General features: G+C 39.4%; 1 protein-coding gene across 1 annotated transcript in view; it reads right to left on the bottom strand.

Annotated features, from left to right (window-relative positions):
- Positions 1–18,388, bottom strand: part of PFKFB1 (6-phosphofructo-2-kinase/fructose-2,6-biphosphatase 1) — a 63,138-nt gene that overhangs the window by 9,744 nt on the left and 35,006 nt on the right. The window contains exons 2-6 of the mRNA XM_081809284.1: positions 7,849–7,974; positions 4,431–4,524; positions 3,514–3,580; positions 2,549–2,623; positions 1,938–2,048 (exon numbers count right to left, since the gene is read on the bottom strand). Coding sequence (XP_081665410.1) covers positions 1,938–2,048; positions 2,549–2,623; positions 3,514–3,580; positions 4,431–4,524; positions 7,849–7,974 — 473 coding nt within the window. The remainder of the gene's footprint in view (positions 1–1,937; positions 2,049–2,548; positions 2,624–3,513; positions 3,581–4,430; positions 4,525–7,848; positions 7,975–18,388) is intronic.

The following is an 18,388-nucleotide window of genomic DNA, read 5'->3' as shown; positions in this document are numbered from 1 at the left end:
TTCTACAGATCATAGAGGTCTCAAAGTGTTTGGCACATAATCGATAATGTTTATTTAGTTGATCAGGTGTTTTATCTTCTAAGTCTGCTCTCCTACAATTCTCCACCCACTTCTGGCATCTGGCCGGATCCCGCGGGAACCTGAAAAAGGCCAGGTCCGACTGCGTACTCTTCCTCGTGCAGTTGGGGGCAGCGCAGAAGTTCGGCATTGTCGCCCACCCGCTGGCCGGCCCAGCCCTCCCCTCCCCGCCTCCTCAGGGCAGCCCGCCCGCCCGTCGGGGCCGGGGAGGGGAGCCAGGCCGGCCGGCCGGCTCGGCAAGGCCGGCGCGCCGGGGGCCAGTCTTGTTACTTCTGATGTACTCCTCATACTAGCAGCCAGAAAGATATTTTTAACATGCACATCTGACCATGGAATTCCCCTGCTTAAAACTCTTCACCATTTCCTTATATGTTTTAGGGCACAGTGTGAACTATTTTATCAGGTGGCCCATTTGTCATAATTGAGTCCAAAATGATTTCTTCATCTCATCTCCCATTGTACTCCTATTCTTCCACACACTTTGCTCTAGCCAACTTAAACTACTATAGTTCTCTGGAGATACCATATTTAGTATATACTATTCCCTTATATCCAATTCTTCACCTGCTAAATTCCCATGCATTCTTCAAGATTCAGGTCAGCTATTGCTCTCATTGAGAAGTCTTCCCTGATACACATCTATCCCTCCCATGCAAGGTTGGGTACTCAATAGTGTTCTCCCAGAGCCTCCTTTATTTTTTCATCTCAGCACTGACTCAGAGTTATGTCTATAAACTTGTCAGTATCTCTCAGTATCTCTCACTAGACTGTGAGCTCAGGGGTAGGACTTTCCTCTAAGTCTCTAATACACAGAATGGCCCAGTTCAGTTGTATAGATCCAATTTGTGTTGAATCAGTAAATGGGTAGATGGAAGGGTGGAGGAAGAACAGAGGGATTGGACATGTTTTATGACCTAAGAGGCAAAAATAGGACCAATCAGTTAAAATTTCAGGGAGGCAAATTTTAGCTTGATTGGAATGCATTTGATGAAAGCAATGAGTCTTTTTTCATTGGAGGTATGAAAAGAAAATATAGACAAACGTTTAGCTGAGATTTCAAGTATCTGATGGAGGATTGAGGGAGGTAACCTTTAAGGTCTCTTCTGTTCCTGAGCTCCAATAATTTCATGAAATAAGGAACAATAAAATGTGGCAGATCCAGTTCTAGACCACATGTTAAGAATCTAAGAACAGTTATATTTCTGATACAAGCCTGAGGTTCAGTCCCAGTTCAACTTCTTTCTGGTTGTATGAATCCTTGAAAACTCTTCTCTTGGAATCTCTGTCTCCTCTCTCCAACAATGAAAGATTCCGAACATGCAGGCTTGTTGTAACAAATCAGTAAGTGTCAAGCTTGGTGCCCAGTGCATATTAAGGACTCTATATTATGGCTTCTTTAAATTTCATAGGACTTTTTTTCAGAAAATATGAATTTTATTTTATTTCATATATTTTTTGTTATGTTATGTTAGTCATCATAGTTTTTGATGTAGTGTTCCATGATTCATTGCTTGTGTATAACACCCAGTGCTCCATGCAATACATGCCCTCCTTAATATCCATTCCTGGGCTAACCCATCCCCCCACCCCCCTCCCCTCTAAAACCCTCAGTTTGTTTCTCAGAGTCCATAGTCTCTCATGGTTCATCTCCCCCTCTGATTTCCCCCCTTTCATTTTTCCTTTCCTTCTCCTAATGTCCTCCATGCTATTCCTTATGTTCCACAAATAAGTGAAACCATATGATAATTGACTTTCTCTGCTTTGTAGGCCAGGACAGTCAAGAAATACTTCCTATAGGAAGTAGGAAGAGAAGCTCAGAGAAGAATACCACCTTTAATAGCCTCATAGAGGTCTTTTTAGGTGTTATCCAAACCTGAGGAAAAGTAAGGAGGACAAGGTAAAGTGCTCCTCACCCTGATGTTTTCTGCAATAATGCCAGGGTCATTACAGATGGACTCAATGAAAAAGACCTATAAGAGAAAAAGAAGAGAAATTTCCAGCAGGGAATTGTATTTGGTAGGGCCAAACATAGCTTTACCTCTTCTCAGTGGCTCTGAATCATCCCTAGGGGCATCTCTGACAACATAACTTCATACAGTGTTACTTTCAGGATTCTGAGTTTTATTGAGGCATATTGACTCTAAACTGAATGGCCCTGGATTATTTTTTTATGTTTTTACCGGTTTTTAGTTCTTATATATGCTTTTTGTAGTAGTTCTCTTCTCTCCTTCCTCATTTCCACCCCCCACAGTGTCAGCCTGTCAGCAATTATCTTCCATTGCCTAATATAGCACCTCTTTCCTGTTCTGTTTTGTTGCTTCTAACTGTGATCTGGAAAGCCATATAACCAAATTAAAATGTTGAGCCTGATTTGTAGCTGATTTGACAGATTAGAGTCCTCTGGTTTGCCTTTCTTTGGGGTTTGTACTAGATAAGTAGGCTCTAGATAAGAGTGGGAGTGTTACTATACCTTGTAACCATGTTCCTTAGCAAACTGCAGAATTAGTGACCGTCGTTCTCTGGTAGTGTTGGTGGCATCAAAAACCTAGAGGCCAATGATGAGATTGGTTTACTCTGAATTTGGTTTTGAGAGAACACCTATGCCTTGACTATCCTTGTGCTAAGTGGAGGGCTTCCAGGGTGACATAGAACTTGACTGAGTTTTGAAGAATAGGAAGGATTTGAAATTGACTTATTCCAATTTCTTAAGCATTCATTGAGCCCTTGTTGTCAGTCCAGAAATGTAGCAGACTGTAGGTATAAACAAGAGGAAAATTGTAAATTTTTATTAGGGTAATTTTATAGGTAAAACAACCAAGGCTTAGAGGAAAGATTTGCCTTAACCAAGGCCCCAAGAGTTGCTAACAGAGCGGAGCTAGAATGGATCTTCTCAATTCCTAGTTGAGGATTCTTCCTTCCCTATCACTTTGGAGCTCTTCAAGAACAGGAAACAACTCCCTATCCTCAGCACCTCAGGTGGGACCATTTGAGGATCTTTTCCCCTTTTAGAATTCACAAATTTTACCCCAAGGGTCTATGAGATTAAATTGACTAGATATTTAGGTAAATCTCTAGAACTCAAAAATGTTGTACTGTAATCTTAAAGTGTACTGAAGTCTTACTGAATTCTTGGGGGTGGAGTGGTAAAGCATAGCAGTTAAGAGTGTAGATTTTGGACCTATGCAACCTGAATTCTAGTTTTAGCCTTGCTGCATACATGCTGTGCCACCTTGGGAAATTATTTAATCTCTCTGTGCCATTTTTCTGGGCTATAAAATGGAGTATAACAACAATGCCTGTCTTATGGGAGAGGGTGGAATTAAATTAATATGTGCAAAGTACTTAGACTAGTGTGTAGAACATAGTAAATGCTCAATACATATTAGGGGTCCTTCATTCTGGCAGAAACTTGAGGGAAAATGCAAACTTCTTTACCGCAACATGACCTTCCTCATGGCTGAGATAGTCATGGACATCCTTCAGGGCTGCCAGGGCACACTGCCTGAAAAAGATGGAGAAAGAAACAGACAATCCTTGTCCCCAAGATGAGTTCCTCTCTATTTTTCTCCATTGTCTTTTGCACCATCTCTCAGATGTCTCACATTAAATTATTCATCAATGAAACATTTACACAGGGTATTCTATGTTCTAGGCACTATGACAAGCACAGACAGGTCACACAGTTGAAAGTGGCTCTGTGTGCACATTTTAGGGGCAGGCATAAAGTGGCATACCCAGGAAAAGTGGACTAATGACAGAGACATAATATTAAAAAACAACCTTTGAGGGGATAGAGCTCAAGTGGAACTGGTCCTTAAACCCAGGTAGAGTTTGAGTATATAGTGTGTGAAGTAGAAGGCATTCCTGGAATGGGTAACAGTACAAGCACAGGTATGATGGTGGCAATATATTTATGCATTTGGCAAAAATCTATTTAGTGATTACTCTTTGCTGGGTTCTATTATAAGGGCATGGATCAATAAATGAGACCTAGGATCTGTTCTGGAAGTGCTCAGTGTCTTGTAGAGGAGAGAGAACTTGAGATTGAATAAATGGTACTGGAGAGACTGGAATGGGCCATGCTATTGAGACTCTTAAATGCTCAGACTCAAATTTTCCACTCTCTCCTGTAAGGAGTAGGAGACCATTAGTTCCTAAGTTCTTAAGTAGGGGATGGTTATGACCAGAAACAGACTTTGGGTAAACTAGGGGAAGGGCTTTTCCAGCCACCCTTTGAGAGTCTGGAAAACCTCCTTGCTAACCCAAATTACTCTGCCCCACACCCCCATTATCTGAACAAAGCCCTCCTTCAACAAGGAGCAGCACTGAACTCTAAAATATTAGACACTTACTTCCTGATATGTAGGGCCTCCATGTTGTCTGGAAGAAAAAATTCATAGTTCTTGTAGCTCACTGCCTCTCGTCGGTACTGGCCTAAATTAAACACTGAAAGCAGGGACACCTGGTGAAGGGGTTGGAAAGATTCTAGTGGAAAAATATGTCATTGTTGGGAGGGATTTCAGAGATTGAAGGAGGTATAATTTGTAGCTATAGAATATGCTTATAAAGCTTCAAATTATGGCTACCATCTCATTTATTCCTCACAACAACCCTGCAACATAGAAATTATAATCCCATTTTACAAATGAAGAAATTGAAGTTCAGAGATAGGAAGTAACTTTCATAGTTAATAAGTGGGAAGCTGGGATTAAAAACCAGGTCTGTTTGGCTCCAAAGCTAGTGGATTTTCTGCTATTCTATCATAAACTCTAACCTTTCAATGCTCTACTCCATTGGAAAGATAAGGAAAGAGATCCAGTGAGTAAAATCAATCACTAAGGATCAAACAGGTCAGCAGGTAATTTAGTGGTCAGTAGGTAACAGGACTAGACTGGGCCTCCTGAATCCTAGTCCCATGTTACTACATTTTCCTGTATCATGACAGAGAATCTAAATTTATTGCCCTCTCTAAGCCATACTTTCTCATCAGTAATAATGAAAAACCTGAGAGAAGGTAAGGAAAGGAGGAGAAAGAGATAAGAAGCTAATGCAATATTTCATTCATCCATTCAATAAACACATTCTGATGCACACTCTGTAAAGCAGGACATGAGTTCTGAAGTCTCAAAGATAGATGAGATATGCATGATGGGGTTCCAAGGAGCTCACAATCCAGCAAGTAGGACAGAGAGTAAACCAGTAAATATAGAGTTCCCACACAGTTTGTTAAGTTCTCTGTCAGGCATTCGAAAGAATAAGGGGGAAGGACAAATTAATTACACTTGGGGTAATCTAAGATCATTTCTTGGAGAAAGCAGCATTTGAACCAGTCCTTTTAGGAAGGCAGGCCTTTTATAGACAGGCATGGGGGATGGGAGTGGGGAACAAAGACATTCCAGGTAGAGGAACACCATAAGCAACGGTATGACATTGGCAGAAGGCAGAATATGTTTAGGGGATGGTGAGTCATTCACTGTGACTGAAGCCTGAGAGACTGGCTGGGGTGGATTGTGGAGGGCCTTGAACAACAGGCTAAAAAGCTTGGGCTTAAACCTGCAGACCAAGAAGATCCTTGGAGGCTGTAGGTATGGTAAGCTTTGTGCTTTGAAACATGACTCTGAGGCTTTGTGCTCTGTGAGAATGGACTGGACTGGAGCAGATGGAAAGCATGTGCATTAGGGCAAAGACCCATCCATCACCATCCCATGTTCTCCTAACACCCAGCAGAAGCTACTTGGAGCCGGAGTCCTCCACAAGAACTATTCCTTCTCTCCTCTTCTGCCAATGTTCTACTCCTCCCACAAGACCAAGCTCAAATATACCCTATCTAGAAGCTTTCTCTGCCTTCCAGTTGGTGATTTCCTCTGTGAGCCCCCTCAGTACCCTGATCTAGGATTCCTTAAGTGACCATGAGGTGTTAGTATGCATCCCAGCCAGATAGAAAACTCTTCAAGGACAGGGTGTGAATCTCATTAATTTTTGCATCTTCAATGCCTAGCATGGGTTTTGGCACATAAAAAACCATTGGAAAACCCTTTGCCAGTGAATTAGAGAAAGTGCATGAAGGAAAAGAAGAAATGGGAGAAAGAGAGGAGGAGAGTTGAAGAGAGGGAGGGAAGGGGGAAGATAGGATGCTGAGATGGGCAAGAGAAAGGAGAGAAAAATAATGGAGAAAAGGTGAGTATAGGGTCAAGGTGGGATTATTTTTTCTTCCCATCAGTAGAGCCAAGTAGCAGACCTGGCACAGTGAGTGTCAGCTTTGGAATCAACCAGATGTGGGCTCATTTCCTGGTTCTGTCACTCAGTGGCCATGTGCCTTTAGAGGTACTTCACCTCTTGGGCATTAATTTAATCAACTGTAAAATGATGATAATACTAGATTCTTTTTCATGGGCATTTTAGAACTTAAGAATAGATGTTAGTTCTTTGAGGATAGGCATCCTATCCTACTTGTCTTTGCCCAATATCCAACAAGGGCTTTTACACAGCTATCTGCTCAGTGAATAATTAATGATTGAATAAATAAATGCCCAAGGAGAACTGTTTGCTGCAATGGGGAGCAGTGCTCCATTTCACAAGAGAGTCTAAGTACTTGCTTAGTGTACCAGGAAAGGAGGAACATGGTCGCAATATAATTTTTAGATAAGTTGATATTCATTGAAAGTATCAATATAGTCATTGGGGATAAATAAAAAACACTGGTAGACTTTCTTACCATTACTGTTTTTATTCAGAATTGTATATGATGTGGAGGCACCCTATTTCTTACTGTTTAGAGCCTCTAAATGTCTTAATCTGGTCATACTTGAGAGAAGGAAAGGAATATGACCTGGTCCCCTGTCCCCAGAACAGCTCCTGGGGAAAGATACCCAGACACACATTACAACAGCACACTCTGTAATTAGTGTTGGCATAGAGGGGGCTGTTGGGAGGGTTGATATGGGAGCTCAGAGAAGCACAGTCCTCTTAGGGGGAACAGAGCCATCAAATAGGAATGGAGATACAGGGTGGGGGTGGGTAGAAAAATCAAATGGGGAATAGGAGAGAGTGATTACTAAATAACTGATAGTAAGCAGAAAAGAGACCACACTGAGGAGAATGGAAAGTTGGAAATAGGGAGTGAAGGAGGAGATTGACAGGCAGGGAAGGAGGCCCTTTTGGAGGTGGAAAAAGGCAGGACCACTTCCAGCTGGGGAGGGGAAGTAAAAAAGCTCAGAGAGGAGAGGCTTGGAGAGAGTGGACACCTTCTGAACTCCAGAGGATGAGGTGAATGAAGGTGCCCAGCTTTAGTAAAGACCCTGTGGGAACCTCTGGGCTGTGGCTTCAATATGCTTGATTCTACATACCCTAAGGCTTGAAGAAAATCTTAAGGTTTTGGATAAATGGTAATGCTAATCAAAATAGTATTATTGGTGTTATAATAATAATAATGGTAATAAATAATAATAATGGTAATAAAAATAGTATATTACTCATAGGATTGTGTTAAGTTCTTGCAAAACTGGAGGTCCTTGAGAACAGACATTTAATCTTACTAGTTTTCCTATACCTAGTACCTAGAATACAGTTAGGCATAGAGTATGTGCTCAAGAAATTGTAAAACTTTTAAGAGTGTGGTGGTGGTGGTAGTAGTAGTAGTTGTTGTAGTAATAGTAGTAGTAGTAATCCTAAGATTGGTAATAATGTTTTGAGGCATTCTGAGGCCTGCTACCTTACTCTTCAGCCAGTGGCCGGTAGGGGGCTATAGAACAAAGGGTTTCAGAGACATACCTTTAGTCGGTGTTCCTATCCAGTTGAGATATCTTGTGAGCTTCGTGGAGATGTAGGTCTTTCCTCGAGCTGGTAAACCCACCATGATCACCATTGTGGGGGAATTGGTAAACTGGGGTATTGATGCTGGAAGATAAACAAAATCTCAAAGGCTTATCCCCAGGTCCCCATCATCTTCTGTTATCAGCTCAGAGATGTTGAATTGGGAAAACATCTTCCCTACTATTATAACAATGACAATAACAAAAACCTGGAAATTTTCAAACTGACTTCTGAATTCATCAGAAAACTGAGATTACAGTGTGAACAGCTAACCCCAAATCCATAAAGACAGGCAGTCATCTGCAGGGAGCAATAGGGCCCAGGTATTTGCTTATCTTTCATAGATACTACTGCACAACATATAAACTCATAAGAGGATTCAGCTAAAAATTTTTAATAAATTGCTAAAGGTTCATTGTGGGCTAGCATGAGAATGTGAAGCCCCTGGGGCTGAAGACATAGGCGGTTTTGCATCCTCCAGGAATTCCACCAGGTACAGAAGAATCCTGAAAAAGATGTCCTGTAGTTCTGGCTTGGAGAGGAAAACAGAATAGCAGCCATTGCTGAAATTGTGCCCAGGCCATTCTCCCTTTGTATTCTATGAAACAAAAACCTTAGTCTTCAAAGAGAAAGGGAATGCAACTGTAGTTTGAGAGCACTGGTGGAAATTAAGTGCTGCTGACAGAGAGGAATGGCCAACACTATTGAAACTCTGCTGAGACCAATCTACTCCATCTCCCCTAAAGAAAATAAGCCTTAATCTGAAGAAGGAAGGGCAACAGAAAGTGAGGACACTGGTAGAAACTCAACACAGCTGGAGAAGGAAAATGGAAAAATGCTGTAGCCCAGGAGGCATCGGAATATGCACTAGGCACACCATTATAGTTAAAGAAGAATCAGGAACACATGGGAAGGTCACACCTCCAAGATTGAGGATAAGATTGCCTAAGATGGAGGCTTAATCAGACTAACATGGAATGTCATTAGTCCCCTATTCCCTACTATCAGGCTAAAATAAGTAAAATAATAGAAGACTACATCTTCAAAGGATGCAAAAGATAATTGTCTCCAGAGAGCAGTCCAAAGGGAAGAATCAAGGCAAGAAAAAAAATAGTCTGAAGAGACAGATCATTAGGATCAGACTCAGTTATGATACTCATGTTGGAATTATCAGGCAAGGAATTTAAAATAGTTACGATTGATAAGTTAAAAGCTTTATTGAAAAGGTAGACAGCATGCAAGATCAGATAGATAATTTCAGTAGGGGGATGGAAAGTATAAGAAAGAATCAAATATAAATGCAAGAGAAGAAACACAGTAATTGATCTGAAGAATGTCTTCAATGTTCTCATAAGTGAACTTAACATAGCTGAGAAATATATGAACTTGAAGATAGATCAGTAGAAATTACACACCCTAAAAAGCAGAGAGAAAAAAAAAATTGTAAAAAAACAAACAAACCAAACAAAACAACCCAGAACAAAACATCCAAGAACTTTGTATAAAAGAGTGTAATATATATGTAACATAGAAATATCATATATAGACATATATATGTAATTAGAATATATATATATAATGTAATATATATGTAATTAGAATAACAGAACGAGAAGAGGGAGATAATGGGAAAGAAGAAATATTTGAAGAAAGAACTGCCAAAATTTTCCAAAATTTAGTTATTGATACCAAACCACAGATTCAAGTATCTCAGAGAATACCAAGCAAGATAAATAAAATTTTAAAAAGAAGCACACCACACCAGACATAGCAAATTCAAACTGCAGAAAATCCGGCAAAAATAAAATACTGAAGGAGGCCAGGAAAAAGGGGTAGTAGGAACACCTTACTTACAGAAGAACAAGGAGGAGAATTATACTGGACTTCTTGTCAGAAGCCACATAAGCAAAAAAGATAGTGGAATAAAAAATTTAAAGTATTGGAAGTAAGCAACAACAGCAACAACAACAAAAAAGCCCCACAAACCCTGCCAATCCAGAATTCTAAATTCAGCAAAAATGTCCTTCAAAAATAAAGGCAAAATAAATACTTTTATTTCAGACCAAAAAAAAAAAAAAAACCAGGAAATTCATCACAGGCAGACCTTTCTTATAAGAAATATTAAAGAACAATATTTAGGCAGAAAAGATCTGATATAGGTCAGAAAATTGGATCTACATCATTAAAGAAAAGCATTGGAAAAGGAATAAATTAAGGCAAAATATACCTTTTATTTTGCATATTCTTAATTGTTCTAAAAGATAACTGACCATTTAAAGCAATAATAGTAATAATGTATTGGGTGTTCATAGCATATATCAAAATGAAATAAGTAAAACAATGACAAGGAAAGGGAGGAAGAGTCTGGGAATATTCTGTTATAAGGTATTTGTTCTACATGTAAAGTAATATAGTGTTATTTGAAGGTGAACCCAAATTATTTTAAAACATACATTGTAAACCCTAGGGGAACCACTAAAAAGTAAAAAAAAAAAAAAAAAAAGCACGAAGATATATAAATGATAAGTAAACACAAGCAATAAAATGAGATCATGAAAAATGCTCAGATAAGATGAGGAAAAAGCAAAAAAAAAAAGATAAAAAAGAAACAAAGAAATCTGGGAAGATGGTGGTGGAGTAGGAAAACTCTAGGCTTGCCTTGTCCCACAAATACAACTAGATAACTATCAAATCATCCTAATAACCCCAAAACCAACCTGAAGAATGGCAGAACAAACTTCACAACTAAAGGTAGAGAAGAGCCCACATCGAAGAAGGTAAAAAGTGTGGAAACACACCTTGGGAGAGAAACAGATCATTGTCACCATGGTGGGGAAGGAGCTGCAGTTGCAGAAAAGGGTGACACAGACTAGCACACAGGGGAGCCCACATAGAGAAGACAAGCATCAATGGAAATTGGCTTGGAAAGTAAGAGGGGCTGAATTTTGTGAGTTCTTGCAACCACCAAGACTTAAAGCCTGGAGATTTAAAGGCCAGCAGGATTGGCTCTGGGAAAGCACAGAGGGCATTAAGGATGCTCTTGGAGAGAAAGCAGGGCAAACAGTCTGCGGGCATAAAACTTGAAAACAGCAATCTGAAGAGTGCCTGGGATACACAATGGGGAGGTTATTTGCTCATCTTGGAGTATGTCACTGAGTGGTAGCATTCAGGGAAAGACCCCACTGGTAACAAAGCGAATGACAGGCACCATTTCTCTCCCCTACCCCTCAGTTTAAGAACAGGACCACTTGTGGGACCCAGCCAAGGCCTACACTTGCTACCAAACTAGCTTATACCAAACCGTGACCTCCCCCCACACACACACTCTGGTGGAACTGCCCTTCCCAGTCATGCTTGCCTCAGTTCCATTGTGGCAGGACCCTTCTCCTAGAAGACCAGCTCAAACCCCTGCCCACATTGCATCCCTCGAACCGGAGTTTTGCAGGGCTTTGGTTCTGGCAGCAATGGTGGAAGCACAAGCAGACCAGAACACACCTAGTTAAAAATTGCCACACTCAGACCAGGTACCAAATATTGCCCACAACAGGTGAAGAGAGCCTTTGCAGATGACTAGCCTGAAGGATAAAGCAGCCATGATACAGTGGCAGAGCACATGCAGCACCAATTGGAGACATCCCCTGAAGCACTAGGCCATGGGGAATAGAGGACACTATACTATGGGGTATTATAGGACCTCTTCTTCATAAGGCCATTATCCTCAAGAACAGGAGAAGTAGCTGACTTTCCTTACATACAGGAACATGCATAAGTACTTACACAAAATGAGAAGACAGACAAATTTATTCCAAATGCAAGAATTGGATAAGGCCATGACCAGAGGTCCAAGCAAAACAGATATAAGTGACATGCCTGACAGAGAATTTAAAGTAATGATCATAAAGATACACACTGGACTTGAGAAAAGACTGGAAGACATCAATGAGTCCCTTAATACACAGATAAGGAATAACATAACAGAGATAAAGGGTTCAATAAATGAAATGAGAAACACACTTGATAAAATGAACAGCAGGCTGGAAAAAGCAGAACAAATTAGTGATCTAGAAGACAGAGTAATCAAAAGTAATCAAACTGAACAAAAGAAAAAAGAATTGTGCAAAATGAGAATAGGTTTAGGGAACGGAGAGACTCCATCAAACATAATAACATTCATATTATAGGGATCCCAGAAGAAGAGAAAAAATAGTGGGCAGAAAATTTACTTGCACAAATAATAATGAAAAAATTCCCTAATCTGAGGAAGGAAACAGATATCCAGATCCAAGGGACACAGCAATGCTCCAACAAAATCAATAAAAGCATATCCACACTAAGACATATTATAATTAAAATGGCAAAAATTAGTGAAGAAAAATTTTACAGGCAGCAAGTCAAAAGTTACATACAAGGGAAACCCCATAAGGCTGTAAATGAACATTTCAGCAGAAACCTTGCAAACCAGAGAGAGGGAAATGATACATTCAAATTGCTGAATGGGAAAAATATACAGCCAAGATACTCTATACAGCAAGGCTATCATCCAGAATAGGAGGAGAGATAAAGAGTTTCTCAGATAACTAACATAACATAATTTAAAAAAAAAAAGTTTCTCAGACAAACAAAAACTGAAGGAGTTCATGATCATTAAACCAGCCTGCAAGAAATATTAAAGGGGACACTTTGAGTGGAAAGGAAGGATTATAAATGAGAAGATGAAGGTAGGAAACACAAAAGCAATAAAAATTAATACTTCTGTAAAAAACCAGTAAAGGAAATCACAAAATAAAAGATTGCAAAATATGACACCATATATCTCAAACATGGGAAGGAGAGGAGTAAATAATGAGTTCAAACTTAAATGACCATCAACTTGATATAGACTGCTATATATGGGAGATGTTATATGCAAATCTAATTGTAACCACAAATCAAAAACCACTAATATGTATGCAAAGAAAAAGAGAAAGAAATATAAATGTATCACTAAGGAAACCCAGCAAACCATGAAAGAAAGAAAGAAGGAAAGAGAATGAACAGAGAAAAATTTCAGAAACAATCACAAAACAAGTAATAAAATGGCAAGAAATACATATACATCAATAATTACTTTGAAAGTAAATGGACTAAATGTTCTGATCAAAAGACATAAAGTAATACAATGGATTAAAAAGCAAGACTGATCTATATGCTGCCCACAAGAGACCCATTTTAGACTGAGACACGTGCAGATTGAAACTGGGAGGATGGAGAAGAATTTATCATGCAAACGGATGTTAAAAGAAAACTGGAGGAGCAAAAATTATATCAGACAAACTAGATTTTAAAACAAAGACTATCACAAGAGACAAAAAAGGACACTGTATAATCAAATGGGGACAATCCAACAAGAAGATATAACAGTTGTAAATATTTATGCATCCAAGATGGGAACACCCACATATGAAAAAGAGATAAAAACAAACACAATGGGGAAGAGCAAGGTGGTGGAGGAGTAGGAGACCTAAATTTTGTCCAGTCCCAGGAATTCAGCTAGATAGGTATCAGACCATTATGAACACCTACAAACTCAACAGGAGATCAAAGAAAAGAATAGCATCAATTCTATAAACAGAAAAGCGACCACTTTCTGGAAGTTAAGACTTGTGAAGAAGTGAATATGAGGCGATATTCGGGAAGATAGACCACAGGGGGAAGGAGCCTCCCTCAGCCAGCTACCAGCAAGTGATAGAGCACCAGAGCAAAAAATGGGAACTTTTAAAAGTCAGCTCCGCTGAGGGACGTCGCTCCAGTGGCTAAGTGGGGGTGGAACCCTCGCTGGGACAGTGTGGTCTCAGGTCCCTCAGGGTCACAGAAAGACCGGGGGTGTCTGAGTGTGGCAGAGCTCCCAGGTATCAGAGTGGGGAAGCCGGCTGCAAAGATGAGCTGAGAAGTGGGGTCTCAGCTCGGGGTTGCCATGAACTGTGATCCGTCGCACAGTTAGGCCACTGTTCTTCGAGCAGGGACCCAACAAGCAGCAGATCTGGGGAGACTCCCTTTCCTCCCCTGGGAGGAGTGGCACAGGAGTGCACTGCAGAAATCTGTTGGGTTTGGAGACTCCAAATGGGGTTGTGTGTCAGAGATAGAAATGCTTGGTCACAGGCCAGGTGATCACAGAGTGCAGCCGGAGACCAGGGAGACAGGAGTGGTTGACTGCTTTTCTCTGAGGGAGCACTGAGGAGTGGGGCCCTGAGCTCTTGGCTCCTTCGGGATTAGAGACTGGGAGGCTGCCATTTTCATTCTTATCCTCCAAAGCTGTATGGAAAGCTTTCAGGGAACAAAAGCTACTGAGAGCAAACCTGAGCAGGTTACCTAGCCTGGACCCTGACAAGGGCAGTGCAATTCCGCCTCGGGCAAAGATATTTGAGAATCACTGCAACAGGCCCCTCCCCCAGAAGATCAGCAAGAACATCCAGCCAAGACTCAGTTTCCCAATCAATGAGAACTGCAAAGCTAGAGCAATAGAGGAATACAGCATGTAGAATTCATGACTTTTTCCCCATGATTCTTTAGTCTTTCAAAGTTAATTTTTTAAATTTTCTTTGTTTTTTTCTTTATTTTTTAAAAATTTTTCTTTTTCCCTTTTTCAACCATCTTATCAATTTTTTTTTCTAAAATCTTTTTTCATTTTCATTTTTAGAGTCATATTCTATCCCTTCATTATAGTTAACCTTAAGTTTTCTCTCTTTAAAATTTTGGGATACAGTTTCTTCTAACAGACCAGTATACACCCTAAATCTCTAGTGTATGGATTTGTTCTAGTCTCCTGCCTGATCACATTCTCTCCCTTTTTATTTTATTTTTTTAATTTGTCTTCTTTCTTTTTTCAACAAACTTCTTATCAATTCCTTTTATAAAATCATTTATATATATTTTTTAAATTTTATTATGTTATGTTAGTCACCATACAATACATCATTAGTTTTTGATGTGGTGATCCATGATCCATTGTTTTCGTATAACAACCAGTGCTCCATGCAGTACGTACCCTCCTTAATACCCATCACTGGGCTAACCAATCCCCCCTCTCCCTTCCCCTCTAAAACCCTGTTTGTTTCTCAGTGTACATAGTCTCTCATGGTTCATCTCTCCCTCCGATTCCCCCCCCTTCATTTTTCCCTTCCTTCTACTAATGTCCTCCATGCCATTCCTTATTTTCCACAAATAAGTGAAACCATATGATAATTGACTTTCTCTGCTTGACTTATATCACTTAGCATAAAATCCTCCAGTCCCATCCATGTTGATGTAAAAGTTGGGTATTCATCCTTTCTGATGGTTGAGTAATATTCCATTGTATATATGGCCCACATCTTCTTAATTTTTATCTTTACAGTCATATTCCATCCCTTCATCATATTTACCCTTATTTTTGTACATATTTAAGTTTTTCTTTCTTTAAAATTTTGGGAGGCAGTGTCTTCTAACAGACCAAAATATGCCCAAAATCTAGTGTGTGGCACTGATCTATTCACCAGCCTGATCATATTTGATCATATTCTTTTTTCTTTCTTTCTTTCCTTTCTTTTCCCCCTGGTTTCGGGTCTCTTCTGGTTTGTTTAGTGTATATTTTTCTGGGGTCATTGTTACCCTGTTAGCATTTTGTTCTCTCATTCATTTATTCTCCTCTGGACAAAATGACAAGATGGAAAAACTCACCTCAAAAAAAGAACAAGAGGCAATACCAAATGCCAAGCACCTAATCAATACAGACATTAGTAAGATCTCTGAACTAGAGGTCAGAATCATGATTATAAAGATACTAGCTGGGCTTGAAAAAGCATGGAAGATACTAGAGAATGCCTTTCTGGAGAAATAAAAGAACTAAAATCTAACCAAGTCAAAATCAAAAAGCTATTAATGAGGTTCAATAAAAAATGGAGGCTCTAACTGCTAGGATAAATGGGGCAGAAGAGAGAATTAGTGATATAGAAGACCAAATGATGGAGAATAAAGAAGCTGAGAAAAAGAGAGATAAACAACTAATGGAGCAGGAGGGGAGATTTTGAGAGACAAATGATACCATAAGATGAAACAATATTAGAATAATTGGGATCCCAGAAGAAGAAGAAGAAAGAGAGAGAGGGGAAGAAGGTATGTTGGAGCAAATTATACCAGAAAAGCTCCCTAATTTGGGGAAGCAAACAGGCATCAAAATCCAGGAGGCACAGAGAACCCCCCCAAAATCAATAAAAATAGGTCAACACCCCAACATCTAATAGTAAAACTCACAAGTCTCAGAGATAAAGCGAAAACCCTGAAAGCAGCTCAGGACAAGAGGTCTGTAACCTACAATGGTAGAAACATTAGATTGGCAGCAGACCTATCCACAGAGACCTGGTAGGCCAGAAAGGACTGGCATGATATATTCAGAGCACTAAACGAGAAAAAATATGCAGCCAAGAATACTATATGCACCTAGGCTGTCACTGAAAATAAAGGAGAGATAAAAAGATTCCAGGACAAACAAAAACTAAAAGAATTTGCAAACACCAAACCAACCCTACAAGAAATATTGAAAGGGGTCCTCTAAGCCAAGAGAGAACCTAAAAGTAACATAGACCAGAAATGAATAGAGACAAAATACAGTAACAGTCACCTTACAGGCAATACAATGGAGCTAAATTCATATCTTTCAACAGTTACCCTGAATGAAAAAGGGCTAAATGCCCCAATCAAAAGACATGGGGTATCAGATTGGATTAAAAAAAAAAATACCCGTCGATATGCTGCCTGCAAGAGATTCATTTTAGACCCAAAGACACCTCCAGATTGAAAGTGACAGGGTGGAAAACAATTTACCATGCTTATGGACATCAAAAGAAAGCTGGGTGGCAATCCTTATATCAGACAAATTAGATTTTAAATCAAAGACTATAATAAGAGATGAGGAAGGACATTATATCCTACTCAAAGGGTCTATCTAACAAGAAGATCTAACAATTGTAAATATCTATGCCCCTACCATGGGGGCAGCCAATTATATAAACCAATTAATAACAAAATCAAAGAAACACATTGACAACAATACAATAATAGTAGGAGACTTTAACACCCCCTCACTGAAATGGACAGATCATCTAAGCAAAAGATCAACAAGGAAATAAAGGCTTTAAATGACACACTGGACCAAATGGACTTCACAGATATATTCAGAACATTCCACCCCAAAGCAACAGAATGCACATTCTTCTCTAGTGCCCATGGAACATTCTCCAGAATAGATCACATCCTAGGTCACAAATCAGCTCTCAACTGGTACCAAAAGTTTGGGATCATTCCCTGCATATTCTCAGACCACAATGCTTTGAAACTAGAACTTAATCACAAGAGGAAAGTTGGAAAGAGCTCAAATACATGGAGGCTAAAAAGCATTCTAGTAAAGAATGAATGGGTCAACCAGGAAATTTAAGAAAAATTTTTAAAAACTCATGAAAACAACTGAAAATGAAAACACAACTCTTCAAAATCTTTGAGATGCAGCAAAGGTGGTCCTAAGAGGAAAGTATAGAGCAATACAAGCCTTTCTCAAGAAACAAGAAAGGTCTCAAATACACAACCTAACCCTACACCTAATGGAGCTGGAGAAAGAACACCAATTAAAGCCTAAACCCAGCAGGAGAAGAGAAATAATAAAGATCAGAGCAGAAATCAATGAAATAGAAACCAAAAGAATAGTAGAACAGATTAATGATACTAGGAGTTTCTTTTAAAGAATTAATAAGATCTATAAACCCCTGGCCAGACTTATCAAAATGAAAAGAGAAATGGCCCAAATAAATAAAATCATTAATGAAAGAGGAAAGATCACAACCAACACCAAAGAAATACAAACAATTAAAATAACATATTAAGAGTAACTATATGCCAACAAATTAGACAATCTGGAAGAAATGGATGCATTCCTAGAGATGTATAAACTACCAAAATTGAACCACAAAGAAATAAAAATCCTGAACAGACCCATAACCACTAAGGAAATAGAAACAGTAATAAAAATCTCCCAAGAAACAAGAGCCCAGGGCCAGAAGGTCTTTCCAGGGGAATCCTACCAAACATTTAAAGAAGAATTAATACCTATTCTTCTGAAACTGTTCCAAAAAATAGAAATGGAAGGAAAACTTCCAAACTCATTTATGAGGCCAGCATTACCTTGATCCCAAAACCAGACAAAGACGCTATCAAAAAGGAGAATTACAGACCAATATCCCTGATGAACACAGATGCAAAAATTCTCACCAAAATACTAGCCAATAGGATCCAACAGTACATGAAAAGGATTATTCACCACGACCAAGTGGGATTTATTCCTGGGCTGCAAGATTGGTTCAACATCTGCAAATCAATCAACATGACACAATACATTAATAAAAGAAAGAACAAGAACCATATGATCCTCTCAATAGATGCAGAAAAAGCATTTGACAAATACAGCATCCTTTCTTGATCAAAACTCTTCAGA

The sequence above is a fragment of the Leptonychotes weddellii genome, chromosome X, assembly GCF_054177405.1.
Source record: "Leptonychotes weddellii isolate Sample4059 chromosome X, ASM5417740v2, whole genome shotgun sequence".
Classification (NCBI taxonomy): Eukaryota; Metazoa; Chordata; class Mammalia; order Carnivora; family Phocidae; genus Leptonychotes; species Leptonychotes weddellii.
Note: the sequence above shows the minus strand (reverse complement) of the source record. Positions and strands in the feature narration are given on the sequence as shown.